The 21,885-nt window shown below is 44.1% G+C and overlaps 1 protein-coding gene across 5 annotated transcripts in view; it reads right to left on the minus strand.

Moving 5' to 3' along the window:
• TXNDC11 (thioredoxin domain containing 11) overlaps window positions 1-21,885 on the minus strand; it is a 60,342-nt gene that overhangs the window by 10,884 nt on the left and 27,573 nt on the right. For 3 of the 5 annotated variants that reach the window (XM_055562639.1, XM_055562636.1, XM_055562641.1), the window contains 3 exons: window positions 6,582-6,694; window positions 4,327-4,527; window positions 80-872 (listed from right to left, as the gene is read on the minus strand). In XM_055562639.1, the coding sequence (XP_055418614.1) occupies window positions 80-872; window positions 4,327-4,527; window positions 6,582-6,694 (1,107 nt within the window). The remainder of the gene's footprint in view (window positions 1-79; window positions 873-4,326; window positions 4,528-6,581; window positions 6,695-21,885) is intronic. The other 2 variants (XM_055562640.1, XM_055562637.1) reach the window with 1 other exon arrangement.

Raw genomic sequence — 21,885 nt, forward strand, 5'->3', positions numbered from 1 at the left:
TCATGAGATCCCTAAATAAGAGTCACCTATGGAAAGTTAAGCAAAGCATTAGGCTTGGGGAAGGAAATGCCCATGGTACCTAGGGTGAACTTCATAAGAGCCTGTTTTGGATCCAAGATATAGTGAGACTCTTCCTTCACGTCAACAATTGCAGCAAACTCCTTCACCCGTGCGGTGCTCGGAGCACCCAGCCTCTCCGCATACAACCAGAACAGATTGGAGTCCAGAAGGTAGATGTTTAGGGTCTTGTTGGTTCTGCAGCTCAGGCCTGTGAAGCTCGAGCTGCTCGTCTCCAGTTCAGGAAAGAGATACCTGTTCTCCTCAATGTGAGGAACAGAGCCCGGGCTCTCAACCTTGCACTTCTTCTCTAGGGAAGAAAATGCAACGGGCGGGGTTTCAAAGACACCTTGTTCAGAATCAATGAAGCCCGCTACGCCCCTGTTTATGGTCCTGCAACATGCAGTGTAGTAGCTGAAAGGGCTGTAGAAACTTAGAAAATTGCTGCATTCTATGCTGTCTGATGCCACATGATAAAAGGTCTGCTCCTTGAGGTAGAAAGAATCCAGAGCTGCTGCCATCTCGAAGAAGCTGCACTGGGGCACGCTGACCGAGCTCGGCCTGAGGCCACCGGCCGTCTGGTTGACACACAGTTCACACACATTGTGGGTTCTGGAGATGGAGTGCCACCGTGGCAGCACCACCGTGTTGCAGCAGGGTGACGCTGTTATCAGCGGCGGGTCCGGGAGCCGGGCTGGGGGCTCAGGTGCCAGGGACTTGAACCCGGGGGCGTCCGCTCGCCGCAGGTGCTGGAGAAGCCGCTCCACCACCTGGTCCCCGTGACAGTTGTTGTACTCCAAGGCCACTTCGGTGATCTGAAACACAGGGCGGAGCTCGTGAGAGGTGTGGGGCGGGGTAGGGAACCAAGGGACTGACACTGGGGCTCACAGGCCTAGAGAGCATCCTGTCTGATTCAGAAGGAAGAGCCCTGGCCGGAAACAGCAATAAACAGGAAGCTGTCACACCTAGAGCTATTAATAGAGGGTTCTGGGTCACATTTCAGATCATGTCACTCTGTTAACAAATACTGAACCACCTGTTCAGAGACAGAAGGGGTCTTAGAGGGAGATGTCTTAGCCTATCACGTGATGGGGTGAAGCGGCTCACCTCACAAGACACATCTGGGTTATCGAAGAACCAGGAACAGAATTTAAGTCTGAACACCCAGCTGAGTCACCTTCCTTTATATCTTTAAACTCCTCCAGAGGAGGTCTTCATTCTTCCTCTTAAATATAACAGTCTAGCCTAAAAAAACTTGCCAAGCACCTAACGAGTAGATCAACTATTTCCTGGCATCTATGTTTCCAAATAAATTAATGCACCAGAGGAGCCCACGAATTCAACCTGTTCCAAACCATACTCCTTCATTTTGCCTTCCTGCTCCTGCACCAGCCTCTCTGGAAAACGGCACCGTCAAACCAGAAACATCAGCCAGCCCTCAGTTTCTCCTCCGCATCACCCACGCCTCCAGTCCGGCCAGCACTGACTTGGGCAGCGTCCTTTTGCATCCCTACGGCCACTGCCTCGACTCGGCCTCACTCCTCACAGACCGCCATTCTCTCCCCCACCCACTGAGCTTCCACACTGCCACCCCTTATTTTTAAAAATACCAAAGCACGAGGCTCCTCTGCCAAACGACATTCAGTGGCTCCCCTTATCTGGAGGGTAAAACCAAACACAGTCTGACCCAAGTCTGCCTTTCTGGTTGGTCAGAGCCTCCTCCACCTGGCAAACCTCAACACTCTCCCCAAGACCCTACACCAGTAAAGGTGACCCCACCCCAGCCGGGGGAGAGGCAGGTTCCCCATTTTTAAGGTCCCAGAAGTCCTTTCCAGAGAGCCTCACAACTGTCTGTCGAGACACCCCTCTTCCCCACAGGCTCAGGGATCTTCACGGGCAGGACTGGGCTTGATTTATCCTGCCGTCCCCTCAAGCCTCGCCCAGTGCCAGGCATGTAACAAAGGCTCAGTAAACACCTGGTGAACGAAAGCATCTCAGGGGAATGAATGTACACACTCCTGCTTCTTGGTGAGATGATCGGCTTTACCCTGAGATCAGTGCTAGCCATTTAGATTCAAGTTGCATTCCAGGACTCTTCCATTTCCAAACTCAAGAGCTTTCACCACCCAACACCACCCCAGTTTAATGCAAAAGACAAGCAAGTCATTCTAATCCAGAGGCACTCATACTCCCTAAAACAGAGCTGTGCTAACTTAAGTCAAATCCTGCCATGGGGAGTTAGTTAAAGGGTGTTAAGTCACTCAGGATTTTGTTTCATTAAAGAGGGTACATGTTGTGTGCGCATGTGTGTAAAAACCATTTAGTAAGTACTTTTCCAATTTAAAAGAAAACCCATATTTTATAATACATGATACTTATGGACAGAGTTAATTTAAGACACGTGTTTGTACAAAAAAGCAAATTGTTCGAACAGTTCTTGGGCGTAAAAAAGGTTACTTTAGATGATAAAACCAGTGTTTTGGTCCCCCCCCTCCCACACACACATGTACACACAAGAACATCTCAGCCCTTCTTAAACGGTAAGGCTCCAACAGCACATTATACTGAAAAGTTCAAGCCTATGTGATTAATAAAGAGCCCAGCTGCCCTCTTGCCTCATCTGGGTACTACTTTATATTCAAAGACAGATCACCACCCCCAGGCCCCCACCAAACCCACAAAAATTCAACTACAGTCAGCCCTTCATATCCTGTATCAGCAATTCAAACAACATGGATCAAAAATATTTGGGGGGAAAAATTCCAGAAAACAAAGTTTGAGTTTGCTGCACACAGGCAACTATTTACATAGCATTTATATGGTATTGAGACGTACAAGATGGGGGTTTGATCCCTGGGTCAGAAAGATCCCCTGGAAGAGGGCATGGCAACCCACCCCAGTATTCTTACCTGAGAAATCCCCAGGACAGAGGAGCCTGGCAGGCTATGGTTCAAGGGGTCGCAAAGAGCCAGACACGACTGAGCAACTAACACTGTCACTTATACAGTATTAGGCATAGGTATTATAAGTAATCTTAGAGATGATTTAAAATATACAGGACAATGTGCGTAGGTTACATGTAAATGCTATGCCATTTTACAATACAGAACTTGAGCACGTTTGGAGTTTGGTATATGTGGGGGTCCTGCAACTAAACCCCCATGGATACCAGGGGATGGCTGGTTGAAAACCCCACATTTACTAGAAATAACTTTAAGAACTCTTAATACTAGAGCATCTTAGTAAAGTAAGAGTGTCTTAGTTCACAGAATAACTGTGTTGTGAAGATTTTCCAAAGAAATGAAGTCTTATTACTTCAAGTCCTCCCTAATCAGAGAATCAGCAGATCCATTTCACTTCCTCTTCCTCCCTCTTCTAAGCCACGTGAGCAGCGTCCACTCAGAAGGCCCCCAGCGGGGATGAATCATGTCAGCAAAGAGGCTCCAGAGTAGCCACAGGAGGGGCCTGGCCTGGCAAAGGTCCTGCCTCCCCGTTCCCTCAGGAAGGCTCCTGAGAGGGCCCGGGAAAAGCAGCATCTGGTGAGCCTGGCCAGTGGCTCAAGGACTCTCTGAAATTGGTTTTGGCCAATTAAGGGATCCTGGAGGGAAGGAAAAAATTAAACCCCCAGTAAACCCAACTGAGCAATCCCAGGTGCTCTCTGCTGATTGTTATTGCTCTAAGTGCCCCCGAACGATCCATACATAAAATAAACTCACACTCAGAGACAGGCAACGCACGCAGAAGAGGCAGGCAGGAGGGGCTGACTTCTGATGACGATTGGCTCCGAAAACCACTCTGTGAGCCACAGAAGGGTTAGGAAAACATGGGATCCCAAGGTCACCCTGCCACTGCTGGACTGAGCGTGGTCAGGGCCACCAGCCTGGCCAAATGCCTGTGATGACGGCACCCCCAAGGCCACACTAAACCCCGCCTGTGCTGTCCACCCGCTCCACACCTCTCCTGAACATCAGTCGCTGCAGGAAGAGGGAACCTGGCCCATCTTCAAGGAGGCCTGGTTTGACCGCCCTGTCTGCTCTGCCTCAACCAGACCTGAGATACTGTCAGTAACGTGGCTGGAGAGGCCATGGTGGGTCCCAACCAAGAAGGCACAGGCTCTCCTGCCCACTTACAGGAAGGAGTGATACCATGAAACGCAGCAGCCACTCAGCGAGTAAGGGAAACCACTCTGATTGTGGAACAAGAGAAGCCTCTAAGTCAATGAGGTTTGCCTGTTGCTTCTGAGACATCTCTTCCCACTGTGGCTCTTACCTCATCTATCAAAGGGTGACTCTCGGCTAAGGGATTAAAAGGTATGAATACAAAAAGCGCTGGTCCCTTCTTCAGCTCGTTGTTCAGCAGGAGACTCTTGCCGCCGTGCGGCCACAGCCATCGGACGAGCGTCTCTCGGTTTTCTAAGGCCCACTTATAGATGTTCTCAGCGGTGTAGTTGATGACCTCCCTGGGAAAGACCTGGGAAGGACAAACGCACAGACATAAGAGGCGAGGTGGGACGGCAGCACCACCCCTGCCCGGCCTCAGCCCTCTCTTCACAGGTGAGGAAAACGAGGCTCGGAGCGGCCTGGGTGGCTGCACTCTGGCTCTGCCACTCCAGACAGGGCGCTTCCTCACAAGTGGCTTGGAAAGCAGAAGCTGCTGTGAGAGGTGACTTTCAGATCATGTGATTCATCTTTCCCTTTAGGCAGAAAAGATGAATTTGTTTATCTACCAACAAATAAGTTTCCCGCCTGCTGCTGGCAACAGTGACCTCTACCTTCCTGCGTAAAGCAATTGCTAAGGAAACAGAAATGATGGAGTCCGGGGTCATTTTACCCTTGGGAAAATCATGTTTCCCTTGTCCTTGGGGACTCTCTGTTAGAACAGAAGTTTATATCTGCCTTGCTCACCTGTCTCCCCACCCCCATAGCTGGCACTGAGCAGGAACTCAACAAATATTTGCATGAAACCCTGAGTGACCTAGAACTTGTATACAAGGCCACAGATCATACTTAATGTGTACAGAATTAAGGAGAGATATGCCTAGATTTTTTTTGCTTTTTCGCTAACAAAGTATGTCCACATAAAATTATTTTTGAAATTCCAATGATGTAAATTACAGGGTTTCAAACAAAACTCCCCCCCAAAATGCTTGGAGAGTTCCACAAAATAAGATATTTTATACTTCCCCAAATAGAGGTTTAAACTGACTTATAACAAGATGTCCACTGCTTTTACTTAAAAAAAAAAAAAAAAATACTGGTATCCCATTAATATTTCATTTGCTGAAAGGAATTCTGCTGCTCTGTCAATGAGCCACCCTTAAAAACTATGGAATTGACACCATGAATTCAGTATCTTTTTCAATATCTTTCTCATAGTCCTATCTTCTTTTCGCCATCTATTTTAAATTTCTTTCTCAGTACCCGTTACTATACATAAACATGATATACGTTGCTTGTAAAGCATGTTACAAAAGAAGGATGAAGGAAAATGATAGACAGCAGAAGCAGATGAAGTCCAAAGAAACTTCAGACAGAGGCACAAGGAGAATGGGCGGGCGGCAGGAGAAACCGTCAGATTTTTATTCCCAGAGTGGGATGGTGGGAGGTGGAAAAAAATGTTAATTGTCTTCATGAATATTTCTATCTGGAAAACATGGAATATATTTGACTTTGGGAATATAAACTGTAGGAAGTAAAGCCACCTGCGTTACTACAGAAAGGCAGAAGCCAGGGAGACTGGCCACAGGGGGGCACCCCTCAGCAGTCCCCCTACAGGCAAGAGCCTTGTACGCTGAGCTGAGGGGAGCGTGGGTTTAAAGGCTGGGCACACTGGTACGGGGGTTCGGGTCCTCACTCGACCTGTAAGTCACTGACGCCGTCAATGAAGTCAGAGAGAGAAAACACTGAAGAAAATAAACTCAGCGCTGGGACTGAGGAAGTAGCAATAAACAGAGCAGAAGCACAGGACTAAGCACAACACAGCTCAGAAGCTCAGAAACAGCTAAGTTGGGGCCAGTCCACCAACAAGCAAACAAAATCAGGGAACAAAGACAACAATGAAAACCCAGGCGCTCTGGGGCGGGAAGCCACCAGCTTCTCACTGTGACTTGACAAGAACTTCCAAGTCCATCTCATCAGCTAAAGGAGAAAAGTGTGTCACGTTGCTACTCTTGATAAATGCAACAAATGAACAGAGGATATTGCCCAATGGAACCTTAACCTTTGAGAACATGGTCCCAGAGGAACACTTCTCCAGTACAGCAATTCTGCCATTTCATCCAAGAAGGAAAGCTAACAAGGCTGCGTCAAAGTCTAAGACTATAAACAGAATTTCTATCTGTTAAATCCGAGAGCTCTGGGACACAGGCTCCAGAAGGGGCTGAGGGGACTCGGTTTGCATATAAAACCATGTGCACTCTCCTAGAGACAGCGTCTACAGATTTCACCCAGTTCTCAAAGAAGTCTGTGATCTAAACAAGGTTAAGAACCACTGCGCTAATAGAAACGTGATTTTAAAATACTTACAAGTGATGTGTTGAAATGTCTATGTAAATACACACTTCCAGAGTGTACTAAGGATACCAGTTTCGCAAGATGCTTATTTGTGATAACCCCAAATCGTACTGTTCCTAGGTAATCTGAAACAGAAAATTTTCCTTTATTAAAAAGAAAAAGCCTATGCCTTAAAACAACCACAAAACCCAATGATCAAATCTTGACACACAAATTTCCCCGGAGCAAAGCTCTTTTTGGCCACCTAGCCTAGACCGAAAAGGAGGAGCCAAAGAAACCACCTCCTAAAACAGATCACATGTCTCCTCCCGAGTACCTGCCTCTGACTAGGACCTGCGCTGTTTCAGTCCTTGTTCCCTACTCACGAGCCTCACCTGAGAGCCCAGGCACATGCTATTCTCTCCGTCTGGACATTTCCATGCCAGTTCCTTCTCATCATTCAGATCTCGGCTCCCACCCCACCTTCTGAGGAGGCTTCCTTGACCACCTGCTTCCAGGCAAAAACACTTGAAAGGATGGTCCGTAAGGGGACACCAAGGCTCCCTCCTGACTCAAGCCTTCTCTTTACTCTAAGCTTTTAACAGCACTTATTAACATTTACATAATCCTACTGATTTATTTAGATTTTCTTTGGTCCAGCTTCCTCTTAAAACCTTGTTTATTGCTGTGTACCCCAGCATCTACAGCAGCATCTGGGCATGTGTATATTGATCTCTTGAGCAATAAATGTTAGTTACATGAATCAATCTAGCATATACAAGGAATTCATATTAATTACTAAGAAAAATAAAACAGTTAAAAATGGGCAAATCACAGAAACTGAAACGTAAGAGGCTAACTGTGCACTTAACCTCACTATTTTGGAGGAAAGCAAATGAAAACACAATTGCCACTTTTCACCTTCAAAATGCCCCAGATCTGAGACATAGGAAGTACCAGATATGATGACCAGTAAAGAAATGAGTGCTCTGCTGCAAAGCTGGTGGAAAAGGCAGACTGGCAGCCATCTGGGAGAGCAACCCGCTGTGCTGCCGCCCACAATGGAACCCGGACACGGCCCACAGCCCCCGATCCACCTTTTGGTGCCCACACACGTGCCCTGAGAGTTACACCCAAGGGCAGTCACCAAGGAATTGCCTGCAGATGTTGAAAACAGTGGGGCAGGGCAATCTATACAGCCTGAACAGATTTTCTAAGACACATGTGAGTAAAAAAGCAAAGACACAGTGTACCTTTTATGTGGAAAAATCCCTCACACTTATAATGTCTTCTCCTACAGGCACATATGGTTACAAATGTATACAGAATCTGAAAGGATAATAAAAACTGTTTTGCGTTGGGGGTTGGAAATCAAAGGGGACTTGATCCTTATGTGTGAAGCATTCTTTTTCCCCCTAAGGAGTATATTTAATGTAATATTTGTGTGATTAAAAGTTGACTAAAATATATAGTATTAAAAGAGGGTGGATAAAATGACATAGGAAGAAAAGGTGCATTTTTTCCTACCCTCTTTCTGCTTTACTAGCAGGTGTTAAGTAAAGTATCAGTTAAACATTGTGTGCTACACTGTCGTTCAGTCATGTCTGACTCTTTGTGACCCCATGGGCTGTAGTCTGCCAGGCTCCTCTGTCCATGGAATTTTCCAGGCAAGAATACTGGAATGAGTTGCCATTTCCTTCTCCAGGGGATCTTCCTGACCCAGGAATCAAACTCATGTCTCTCATGTCTCCTGCACTGGCAGGTGGATTCTTTACCACTGCGCCACCTGGGAAGCTATGACTCAAGTCTTATGAAAGTAAGTCAAAATCACTTCAAGTGTCCTGTGCACAGAGACGTTCACTGCACCATGATTTACAGAACAACAACAAAAAAACTTTCAATGTTACCAAGTGATATCTAAGTAAACACATGAAGCTTCTAGCTTACTCACACAAGCCCTCCTTCCAGCAGGGGCGGCCTCTTCCTCTCAGAGGAGGAGTGACTACTGACGATGAGGCGAGAGTGACCATGTCCCTCACACCAGGCTGGACAATCTAACATAAACCTGATGAGTTGAAAATGGCACAGAACCAAAGAAACACAAGAAGAATAAGCCCAAAATGACAGGAAAGGCTTATATATAGGGTGGATGGCAAAGCGCGGGGCGGGGTGGGCAATGGGAGCCAGAGAATGGGAGTGAGGCAGCCTAATCTTCCTCTCAGCACCAGACTTAGAACCACAGCAACGTTTCACAGCCTTCATGATCAAAACCTAGACTCATTACACCAGCCACCAAGTGGGGATCCAAAGTGGAACACAAGCACTAACAGATAAACCTGCTGCTGCTGCGAAGTCGCTTCAGTCGTGTCCGCCTCTGTGAGACCCCATAGACGGCAGCCCACCAGGTTCCCCCGTCCCTGGGATTCTCCAGGCAAGAACACTGGAGTGGGTTGCCATTTCCTTCTCCAATGCATGAAAGTGAAAAGTGAAAGTGAAGTCGCTCAGTTGTGTCCGACTCCTAGCGACCCCGTGGACTGCAGCCTACCAGGCTCCCCCATCCATGGGATTTTCCAGGCAGGAGTACTGGAGTGGGGTGCCACTGCCTTCTCCGAGATAAACCTGATGGCACTGCAATCACCGCACACCTCAGCGAGGGGGTGGTGGTGGGTGAGGACAAAGAACTGAACCAGAGAAGAGCTGCAAACAGTATCTTGACTGGATACTGTCAAGACAGCGAGAGCTAGGCTTCTTGGGGAAGGAGAAAGAAGTTACATATGAAGAGAGGAAAGTTAAAGTAAACTCTGCAGTGTTAGACTGGAATCAGAGGAAATTAAAATAAACTTACAACTTTTAGTATAAACTTATGACTTAAGACACAGATAACAGATACAGAACAGAGGCATGCATGTGCGTAGGAATAAACACATATATGTCTGAGCTCTCTGCCTGCTGAAAGGGCCTAGAAGTAATGACACTGAGTATCAAGAAGCCCCAGATCTGGGTTTCTAAATGTCATTCTCCAATAAAAAGAACCTGGGGCTTCTTGGAAAAGAAGCTGATCCCAGCGCTGGGGCAAAGGCAGTACAAGATGAGCCTGAAACATCTTGTTGAGTCAGGAAAGAAGTGCTCATAAAAAGAGGAAAATTTGTTCAAGGGACACAGGCACCAACCCAAGATGCTAATGGCCAAAGCTGGAACAATCTGAGCAACAAAATAAACAATCAGTATTTTTCAAAAGTGTCCATGTCATGGAAAGTAAGAAAAGAGTGAGGAACTGTCATAGGAGGAGACTAAGGAGAAAAAATAATTAGCTGCGATGCAGGATCCCAGACTGAATCCTGGAAGAGAAAACAGACTTTACTGAAAACAATGGCAAAACTCAAATAAGGTCTGCGGTTTACAGACCTTCACACTGGACCAATGTTAATTTCTTAGTTTTGACAAAAGCACCACCACAAATGGTTAAATCATGTTAACACTGGGGGGAGCTAGGTGAAGGTAGAGCATTAGGAAACTCCGGATCCATCCATCCGTGTAACATTTCTGCAGCTATAAAACTGGTTCAAATTTGAAATTAAAAAAAAAAAAAAAAGGCATAACATATAAGTTCACATTCCAAAGCTGCTAGAAGAAAAAGCAGGACTCAGGAGGGGAAATGCACTGGTAGGAGCAAACACACCACCCTCCATTCAGCAGTAGGCTCAATATTGGCAGACCGCCACCGATAGAGAGAGGGGTGAAGGAGAAGCAGCCAGTAGGAAACTCATTTGAGAGTCCGCCAAAGTCACCAACATGATTTACTGGAGCAGACGAATCAGGAATGACAGTCTAACTCAAAAGCTGAAAGGGGCCATTCAAAAACCAGCTTAGCTGCATTCATAAGAATGGACAGCCGCCTGCACGGGGCAGATTTTAACATGTCCAAACATACTACAATTTCAAAACTTTATTTTTCACACAGAAATTTACAAGAATCACACGTTTTAAAAGTTCCTTCAGATAGTGGAAATCCTGCTGGAAAAAGCAGTTTATCTGTGCAGTCTCCTGTGTATAAGGAGCACTTAAATTAGCAGGCGAAGTTCACAGTGTAAGAATGACACACGAAAATAACACTTCTCATCTCCATATCGAGAACATTCTGTCAGGCAGGGCTCCAGGGCTTTCTACAATAGGGGTCTTTGTCAATTATAAAACGAATAATTTTGTCCCAAAATGAATGAAGCTTTAATATTTTAACTGAGGATTCTGAATGTACTGAATAATAAAAAACAAATTCAGAACCATGCTCTTCCCTCCCCCATCAGTGGGTCCAACAATGGCATGATCCTATTCAATTAATGATAATAATAATAAAGTCTTAATAAATTCTGTTAGCCAGGTAACTAGCTGACTACAGTCTATTAACCACCCAGGGAAAGGTGTCAGAAAGACTACTGCAACATGCATGACATCCTGAAAGAACAACTGGGTGAAAGCAGGAGTTACTGAGCAGTTTCTGTAGCTGGTCACACAGACATCAAGATGACCACAGCAAGAAGACTGGCTTGTCTACTGTCTGCTACAAATAGCTTGTCTATCGTCTGAGTCCTTGGTCTGGTCTCCCTTCGCTACATGGCAACCTACTGGGCACACAGCCACCGCTAGGCTCCCCATGGGACTAGGGATGAGTGGACAAATATAGCATGGCGCTCAGTGTTTGCGTGCTTTGAGGAACAAACAGCCTTGCTTTGATCCATGAAACCTTGTCTATTTCCAGCACTTTTTGCAGGTTTACCCCTTGCTACCTTTCATGAGCTTGGGGTTCTTTTCCGTCACTCACACAATGCTCCACTCCTGCTTCCCTTACCCCTCTGGGTGGAGCTTTCATTGACCTTCCACACACCACTTCACCATTTACCTCCTGGCAACCACCAAGGACACATCGAGAATGGAAAGACCTGAAATTCCATCTGGTTTCCACTCAGACTCACCTGGCTCACTTGTGATCTTTCTGGTATGCGTCAGGGGGTTTGTTTTTGGTCACTGCATAATGTTTTAATATCAGACTACTTTTATTGCTTAAAACCACTGCTTTAAATTCAATTTTTAACATTATAACTTCAGTTTGGTATTAAGGTAAACTGCATACATTCTGCGGAGAAGGCAATGGCACCCCACTCCAGCACTCTTGCCTGGAAAATCCCATGGACGGAGGAGACTGGTGGGCCGCAGTCCATGGGGTCGCTAAGAGTCGGACAAGACTCAGCGACTTCACTTTCACTTTTCACTTTCATGCATTGGAGAAGGACATGGCAACCCACTCCAGTGTTCTTGCCTGGAGAATCCCAGGGGCGGCAGAGCCTGGTGGGCTGCCGTCTATGGGGTCGCACAGAGTTGTACATGACTGAAGCGACTTAGCAGCAGCAGCAGCAGCATACATTCTGAGGCAAGACCTCAGTGAGGCAAAATATTAAAATTCTCAAACATTCCAGAAAAGAACAAAAATTAGTTCCTTTTGTTAGCAAAAGGTTTTTTGTTTCCCTTTTTATTGAAGTATGGTTGATTTATAATCCAGTATGAGTTTCAGGTGTACAGCAAAATGATTCAATTTTATTATATTTTTTCAGATTTTCCATTAATAGATGTTTAACTGCTTCAAATTAGTAATAAGTCTTGCCAGAAGCAAAGCTACACAATTCACACTCACCAACTAACAGACTACCAGGAGGACACTGAAGCATCAGCTCAAGGAGGTGCCTACAGGAGACTCAGGATCTTAGGATATAATTGCTTTTTCCCAGGACACCGGGATAATGAGGCCTAGGTCCTAAGTGCACAGTCCTAGGTGGTAGCCACTCACCACGTGTGGCTAGTGAGCACTTGAAACATGAGCAACTGAGGGACTGAATTTTTACTTTATTTGACTTTTAATTTGAAAGTGATACTCAACTCAGTTATAAGGAAACATTCAAAAGATGAGTTTGTAACCTTAAACTAATATCATATTATAAATAAACTATATTTCAATAAAAATAAATACACAAAATGAAACTATAAAACTGTTTGGTATGTAAAACACTTTTTCAGCTGTAAATTGTATGAAAGTGCTGTTACATATAAAAACTTGGTTAAAAAATGTAAAATATCTCAACAGTTTTTATGCTGATTACATGTGGAAATGCTAATAATTGGGGTACACTGGGTTAAATAAAATAAATTATTCAATTGATTTCACCTATTTCTTCTTCAATTTTAAGGCAGCCACTAGAAAATTTTAAAATATCTCTGTGGTTCATGTTAAAGTTCTACTGAACTATGCCAAGGTGACCATGACGAAAAAGCAAGATTCATGTAACTCAGGAAGAAGATTAGCCTCAGATAAGTCCAGCAGCCAGTAAGCCTTAATAATGGACAGTTATCTGGGAAGGACACATAAGACAAAGATGTTTTCCATGAAAACCTATCTAAATAGCAGAGAATGGTTATCTTTAAGAATGTGTCCCACTCTCTCCTTCAGAAAGGAAAAGGTGGGGCTCTAGACCTTGTGACTCTGGGTACAAACAGCCGAGCTTCTGAAATTCTCTCTCAGAGGGCTACATTAAACAGCATTTGGTGTCCTACAAAGTGAGGTACCCAAGGATACAGTGAAAGAATGAGCAGACATGCTGGAACTGAATGGGCCATCTGCTCTCCAGGACGCTTCTGCGTGAGCTAATCTCTCAGGGCTCTCAGGGCAAAATGGAACAGCAGGTTGAGAAAAAGACTGATACAGAATACTACTAACAAATAAACCACAGTATTCTTCAAAACTGACTGAGTACCACTGGATTAAGTCACATAGATTTTAACCTACATGGCTAAGAAGTTATTTACTTCCTGGGAAAACTTCTCTCAATTCTTTACTCTGGGAAGTGGTCACATTCCCAAAGGCAAAACCTGTATTGTGGTCCCTTCCAGGCCGCCGACCATTCTCACTTTATACTCTGACGTTTTTATTAACTTCTGCTTTCCCACTCTTCTGTCCAAGCTTTTGGACAAGGAAGAAAAAGGAAGACGGCAGGACTGTATTAACAGGGATAACAACAGCCCCTCCAAGGTTACTTAGGGTTTCCACTGTAGTAACTCGGCATCAGCCACCGGATGATGACTTCACGTACTTCCAATGCTACATGCATTCATCAGAATAAAAAAATTTGCAAAGAAATGCAACTGTATAGAAATGTTTGTCTTCAGCACATGAACTATAGCTATGGCTGGCATTTTTCCACAGAAATGTGACTCAGAGATTTGTTACATTGTCAATTTCTTTTTTTTTGGCTGTGCAGCATGGCTTACTGGATCTCAGTTCCCCAACCAGGGACTGAACCCAGCTCACGACAATGAAAGCACAGAATCCTGACCATCAGGCAACTCCCTCAAAATCCTAAGCACAAAACAATTATGTAGAAAAAAGTCTGGCATTTGGGCACCACAGACACACTATGCATGTTCTGGTGCTTGCCAAAATACTGCTAAACTCCAAGTAAACATATAACTTCTTAGCAGTGATTTTCCTTCTACTTGTGAGTTAGGAAGGAGGGAAAGAAAAACATGATTCCAAATTCATCGTTTGTGGGGAACATAAACTGTAGAGCTAAACAGGCACTGTCCTATACACTAACACGGCCGTAGACACCCTCACACCATTGTTCTCATTTAGTCAGAGCATAACATGAAAATGATCAATCTGAATACATCTCTTGTATGTATTTCAATTAAGTTTCTCTTTAAAAAAAAGCCTCAGGGAAGGAAAGACTTCACTAAAGAAACATTATCTCCTTAGAGATTCCTCCTCCATGCCCTCTTACGCTGCACTTAGGGTCTAGCATTGATGTCATTCATATATATATATATATATATTTTTTTTTTTTTTTAATCATGCTTTACAAAAATAAAAACAATTCTTAGCTACCAGGTCTAAAAAAAAAAACAGGCCACGGGCCAGAGCATTTTCAAGCTGAAGTCTCCTTTAGAGGCAACTAGGGCAAAGCTCCCTTATGCTGCAGGTGGAGAACCTAAAGAGTAAGCCGTGGTCACATAGGACACCTGCCACTGACACAACTAGTCAGGAGAGCGAGTCCCCGACTACAAGGTAAGAAGATGCCACTAACGTCCAGGAGAAAACCAGAAAACAACGTTGGTTGCTAAGTGGGAGACACAGCCAAGCAGTGCAACAGGAGTTCCAAGGAAGGAGCCGGTGGATGGAAATCTCCACTCTATGTCTACAGAGCGCCAGATGTCACGCTGACTAGGCAATATCTACAACTCCCACAGGACTTGGACTAGTCCCCGAAAAAGGCAGACACTAACTAGGGCAAGGCTCTGCATTTTACGTAGGATCATGAGCAAAGCCTTGGAGGTGGGAATCACCACCTCCGAATCCCAGGAGAGCAGAGGCAGATGGAGTGATGTGGTTGCAGTTCCTATCACACTCCTCACGTACTGGACATGACTATATTAAGTCACTGTTATTGCTGTAACAAATTACCCACTAATTTAGTAGCTTTAAAAAATACCTTACAGTTTGGAGGCTGAAGTCTAAAACGGGCCTCACTGGGCTAAAATCAAGGTGTCAGCAGGGAGTGTTCCTTCCAGAGGTTGCAGGGGAGAATCCATGTCCTTGCCTTTCCTACCTTTCAGAGGCTACTTGCATTCCTTGGTTTGTGGCCCCTTCAGTCTTCAAAACCGGCAATGGCCAGACAAGTCCTTCTCTCACTGGATCACTCTGAAACTGTTCTTTGCCTCTCAATTCCACTTTTAAATCCACATGCAACCTCCATTTCCTCTTGTCATGCAATGTAATATATTCACAGGTCCTGGGGTTAGAATGTGGACATCTCTGAGGAGCCTCTGTTCTGCCTCACAGTGACCTGGGGTCTGTGAGGTCAGTGAATGAGGCCTCCAAGCCTCAGTCTCCTCAGCTGAGATAGTAACACTGAGAAGGTAACGTTCTACTTCAAAGAGTGGCAGTGAAGACTGGATCTTCCGGGTAAAGTGCTCTGTTCAGCATCAACTTATCATGCTCAATGTTACATAACAAGCAGTCAAGTGGCGGGCAGAGCTGGGTTTGTCTAAACCGAATGGCTTTACTATAAGTGTGTGACTTTATTATAGAAGGTGAGCCCTGAGAGGTTTTCATGATTTTAATGTTTTGGGTTCTTTGCCTAGGAGTCTTATTTCAGCTTAAAACAAAAACAAAAAACCCCACCAAAAAACCCCCAACAACCCTGAAAAAATAGGATCAAAAATCAAATCACACACAGACAGGGACTTCCCTGGCGGTCCAGAGGTTAAGAATCCATGCTTCCACTGCAGGGGGCACAGGTTCCATCTCTGGTCTGGGAACTGGGATCCCACATGCCGCATAACGTGGCCAAAGAGAAAATCCCCAAAACACAAGAACAAAAACACATATACATACACACTCATAAAACAGGTAAACTTCAAAAAGGTAGAAAATACCACAAAACAATTAGAAAGTAAAGACAGTAAAATTTTTCAAACAGACGGGTCCAGGGAATCAGAGTATCTACAAGTGACCACTAAGCTTGGTTCTGAGCTTAGAACCAAGGTCCAAGGAATCAGAGTATCTACAAATGACCACTAAGCTTGATTCTGAGCTCTCTGCACACTTTTTGCTTCTCTCAGCACCACCTGTCTTCCGCTCTCTTGTTCCTCATCCTCACTCTCTTGTTCCTGACTCCTCGTCCTCCTGGGAAACCCCGCCCACCTCCAGTCTTCCCTGACTTGACCCGCACACCCCACACCTCCGTGCTCCGACACAGCCTGTCACAGATGTGTTACTGCACTTGCTCTGTGGACAAGCCCACCTGAGGGCCACCCTCTAGGGGCACTATGGATGGTAAGAAGTGTTACTCTTTTTCACAGCTGGAGTACAAAGTGGACCCTCCAAAGTTCGCTGAATTAATGTCATGCTTCTGAATCTAACTCAAGAACAGTAATGTCTGGTTTCGGGCTTAGTGCTTATCTAGCAGGGAGTTGGTGATGGACACGGAGGCCTGGCGTACTGCAGTCCATGGGTCACAAAGAGTCGGACATGACTGAGAGACTGAACTGAACTGAGCAGCGCTTACTAGGCTGAGGAGATGTCATAATGGGAATAAAAGCATTTCCTATGAAAAATGATCAGATCCTTGCTAAAATAATAGCAACATAATTAAAAGTCATTTTTAAATGGGAATAAAGAAGTATGGACTTCCTAATATGTTTACTCTAATGCATATTCATCAGTACCCAGAGGGCCTCAGATCACCAGCAGTTAGTTAGTTAGAAAAAGATTCTCTCTGCAAGTGAGTACAGTGACAACAACACTCCCTAATGAGACTCACTAATGCTCAGTAATCTCAACAAAAAGGTTAGCTGAGAAAACCAACTGATCAAGAGCTGTTTCATTCATGGAGAACTGTTAAATCCAATGCCTGGTCCAAACTTCCAAGAGTTAGAGCCAAGAACCTCAGGAAATACAGTAATCTCAGAGTCAACCTTGCCTAAGAAGTCAGTCCCTTGCTTTTTGGGTTTTTTTTTTTAATGGTTGTTGGCCTTTTAAAAAATATTTATTTATTTATTTGTGGGTTTCTTAGTTATGGCATGTGAACTCTTAGTTGCAGCCACGTGGGATCTAGTTTTCTAACCATAGATCAAACCTGGGCCCCCTGTGTTGGAAGTGCAGAGTCTTAGCCACTGGACTGCCAGGGAAGTCCCAGCTCCCTGTTTTTTCAATGACTTTAAGAATGTCACTTACAGGATAAGAAAATCCTACCTTTCAGATCTCTTGATGTTGTATAAAGTTTCATAATTTAACAGAAAAGAGCTCCAAAAAAGCTTTATTCATGAAGGGACCTTTCTGTGTCCTGACGGGATTGTCCCAGCAAATAGCAGCACCACAAATCGCCACCTGGTGGAGGAGAGGGACCCTACACTGGAATTACTTCCTCTAATCAATTTCTATTTTAAAAAATTCACTGCAAGGGTTATTTTCCAAAAGTGTTCCTTAGAAGACTAATATCACAAAGTCTGCTGTCAACTACACTCAGGAATTCCTAAAGGTGAAAGAAGGGAGTGGGTCTTTAGTTAACAGTTCAGTGTATTCTGAGGATGACATTTAAATGTCGCGTGTGTGTGTGTGTGTCTCAGTCGTGTCCAGCTCTTTATGACCCCATGGACTATAGCCTGCCAGGCTCCTCTGTCAATGGGATTCTCCAGGAAAGAATACTGGAGTGGGCTGCCATTTACTTCTCCAAAATATCATGTGTATTTCAATTCAATCCATTAGGATTCTAGTGTCAGGAGACAGTGAGAAGCCAAGAATGAGCCAGGCTGGGCCTCCGTCCAGCCCAGGGTGAGTGACTCCTGCCAACTCTGGTCTAGGGAACCTGAAAGGACAGACATAAGGGGACATGGACGAGGTGGGCAGGAGATCCAAAGTGACAGCATCCCACTGAGAAAATCACTCCCTCGGCAATTTCAAGGTGTTCTTTACAACTTACTCATTCAAACTTTTAGCTAAACTGTAAGAACTGCGAGAGCCCAATGACGAAACCTTGGCCTCAAGGCACTCAGTAAATACTGTCTGAACAAACTAGCTCACATTCCGGTGGGACAGAGATGCAGTCAGTTCCATGGGGAGAACACCATGTCTCACCATCATCCTTTGGTGTCCACAGGGAACCGGTTCCAGCCCCACCCCAGCTCCTCTTGAATACCAAAACCCAGGGATGCTCAAGTCCCCTGTGCAAAACGGCACAGCATTTGCATGTAACCTACACACATCTTCTGGTATACTTTAGATCACCTCTAGATTACTTGTAACACCTAATACAGTGTAAATGCTCAATAAATAGTTGTAGATACAATGTAATGCTATGTCAGTTAGTTGGCAGATGTGTGACAAATTCAATTTTTGCTTTGGGGAACTTCCTAGAATTTTCCTAATATTTTCAACCCAGGGTTGGCTGAATCCACAGGTGGACACAGAGGGCTAACTACACAAAAAGCAGCAAGGATGGAGAGCTCAGGGAAAGGGAAGAGGAAGACCTGCTGGCTGGTCTAGGTGCAGAACACCTGGTGTAGTCGCCTTTAAGAATCCAGACCCAGAACTCGCTTCAGGCGCTTTCAGTCGGTGGCTTTGCCATTAAACTACTACAGACTTTCAGACTGTAACTTTATTCACACACAACATAATTCACACATGATGCGGCCTTGTAAAACAAACACTTACCCTCTCACCTCCGCTCTCTCCCATTTTATGGCAGAGAAACTCAAACACAGAAAAGGTGCATGTTTTGTCCAAGTGTATGGACCCTGCCGGGGCAGACAAAGGCTAAGGACCAGATAGCAGCCCCCACGACCCTGCTTTCCCCTCAGGAAGCACTGCATCCCTTCTGAAGGTCAAATGGACAGAATTTCTTGCAAACTTTCTCTTTTAAAAAGGGCACTGAATCACAGCACACTATAGCAACATTTTACCAGAACACATCTTTACAGTAAATAAACAAGCATAAGACAGAAAAAAATCAAGTAGGCACCCTAAAAATATCAACCCCTCTAGTTTTCTTTAGGCAAAAGAAGAAAGAGCCTGTCTGCCAAGATCAAGGTGAAAAGGCTTAAAGAGCAAAGGCTTGGCAGTCTAGAAAGAGAGGAAAAGTACAAGGGACCAGCATCCCCAGGATCTGGAAACACACCCAGAATGCCAGCCCACAGTTAGTCATTCAGCACTTTGCAAGGATTAATCAGTAATGAGGGAGTGTAAGACCTTTGGGGCTTCACAGGTGGTGCAGTGGTAAAGAACCGCCTGCCAATGCAGGAGACACTAGAGATATGGGTTCGATCCTGGATCAGGAAAAGCCCCTGAAGGAGGGAATGGCAACCCACTCCAGTATTCTTGCATGGAAAATCCCATAGACATAGGAGCCTGGTCAGACATGACTGAGTATGCACGCATGCCAAGACCATTTACAAAAAACTGAAAGGGAGGTTTGAATAAATGAATAATGATGCTGTGAGCCTAGAAAGGGAAGCTAAATTTTATGAAAATGTCAATTACCTCTAAGTCAATATAAACACTTAATAAAATTACCAGCCCAATGCATAGATGGATATAAAAGAATATTTCATAAAACACAAGAACTAAAAGAAGCAGAGTCCAGACTTCACCAAGTACTCACTTACAGAGCAAGAAATGAAATTATATTTACTCATACAAAAAGAGGTTTCTAGACCAAGAGAAAACACAGAAAATAGACCCAATTACACATAAGAAAATTTTTTTTGGTTAAGCAGGCATCATCAAGATGAAGGATAAAGGAAGTGTTACTCTGTAAATAGAGCTAACTGATTAGTCAGTAAGAAGTGAGGAAAATCAACTGTGCTCTGTATTTTAAGCCAAGGTAAACCCAGGCAGCATAAAGTGCTAAATAATTTTAAAATCCAAAGAGAAGAAAGGGAACTAATTAGTGATCAGATTTTTAAAAAAATAAATAGATCAAGAAAAAGAACCACAGATTTAACTACATGAAAATACAGAACTGCTATATATAAAAAAATATATAAAAGTAAAATGGCTAGAAAATAATGGACAGAAATATAACAAAGGGCTACTGCCCACAACCATCCAACAGCAGGGCCAACATAAACTGACAAACTGGCACCTGGATGGAGACCAACAGGCAGAGGACACAGGGGACTGAGATGGCCCCTCGCAGCACCCCACCCCCAACACCAGGCAGAGTGCTTCATACACGGCACATTCTCAAAATATTTGTAGACCAATGGCAAGCTAAACAAACGTTAGAGAGTGTCCTGGCTATTTCTAAGGCAATTAACAAAAAAAAAAAAAAGAAAAACAAAACCATAAGGCAATGGAAAGACATGTGCATTTTATATACGCTCGTGGCCTGGTGAACCAGGACATCTGCTTTCTACCACAACAGTCTAAACACTTCATCAGTTAAGCTCTCTATAACCAAATGTTAAACGGGTCAAATGTTCCTCAGGCCTCAATTTGTGCACATGACAGAAACGCAACAATGACCTAGAATTTACATTTCAAACTGTCCCGTTAAAAAAAAAAAAAGCCTGCATACTGAGCATGGGCTATTAATAGTAAGTAAAATTCCATTTGACTTCAGTGTGGGAGAAAGCAAAGGTGAAAAACACCCAGGTGCCCAAGGAAGATTTACTTCAGGTAATCCTTCACAGTACACAGCTCATAGAGAGTCATCCTGCCAAATTTGTGTTTTCCTTCTAAAAATGGCTCATTAAAGCTTAAGTGGGAGCTTAGCCACAAAAATGGAGTGAAAAATTATTAAATACAATGAACTCAGTTCTTGCAAAGTCCATAAGCAACAGGATTTTACAAGACCCAACTACAGAGGGAAGAAACATAGTCAATTTTCTGAGCTAGATTTATTCCGAGAAGAAATTTGATATAATCATTTGTCAAAATTAGTCATTTGATCAAAAGATTTGTTTTGTACCTTCAGGTAGTCTTAACCCATTTGTTACCCTCCTTCCTTAAAAAAGAAACAGAAAAAAAAACTTATTGAAAAAACTTTTAATAAGTCAACTATATTTAAAAAAAAATGGGAATAAAGACTACTACCTTATATTTGGAAAGATTTTTTCCAAAAGAAGCAATGTTTTGGAAACCTCTGAATGAAAAGGTAATTTAAGATGAAACATTAACACACATTGTAAGTTAGCTGGATAACAACACACCCTTTCAAATCTTGAAACAGCTTCTCTAACTCAAGAACTTGAATGCTGCCATTATTCTAGTGACTAACTCTAGGCTACCCTTTTATACATCATCTTCAAAGGACTTTATTTAGTTTTCTAAGAGGATTTTTGAACATCTATCTGCTTAAGCTTATTTAAGTTGGCAGTATTTTGTCTTCAAAATTCAAACTGACTCACTGAGCCTCCTTAGTCACCTGAAGCTGTGCAGCCCAGTCTTAAAGGGGACAGAAGAGACACCTAATGTGACAGGCTGAGTTCCTCTCCCAATGTCCCCTGCGTGAAAAGCGTGCACACAGTAGTTTCTCTATGCATAAAACCTTAAGACAATGTACACACTAAAATGGCCAATAATATAACTGTTTGATGTATTAATAGTATGCTATCATAATATCCCCCCAAACACTGAAGCAATGTAACATCCAGTACCAGGAGGATGGCTGAAAGATCAGTGCGATCACTCATCTGGCAAACAGTGACTGAGCCCCTGCTATGTGCCAGATGCTGGAGAAAGAACACCAAACTCAAGACACACGGTCCCCACCCTCAGAATCTCCCAGTCCCA

This window comes from Bubalus kerabau, chromosome 23 (genome assembly GCF_029407905.1).
Source record: "Bubalus kerabau isolate K-KA32 ecotype Philippines breed swamp buffalo chromosome 23, PCC_UOA_SB_1v2, whole genome shotgun sequence".
NCBI classification, from domain to species: domain Eukaryota; kingdom Metazoa; phylum Chordata; class Mammalia; order Artiodactyla; family Bovidae; genus Bubalus; species Bubalus kerabau.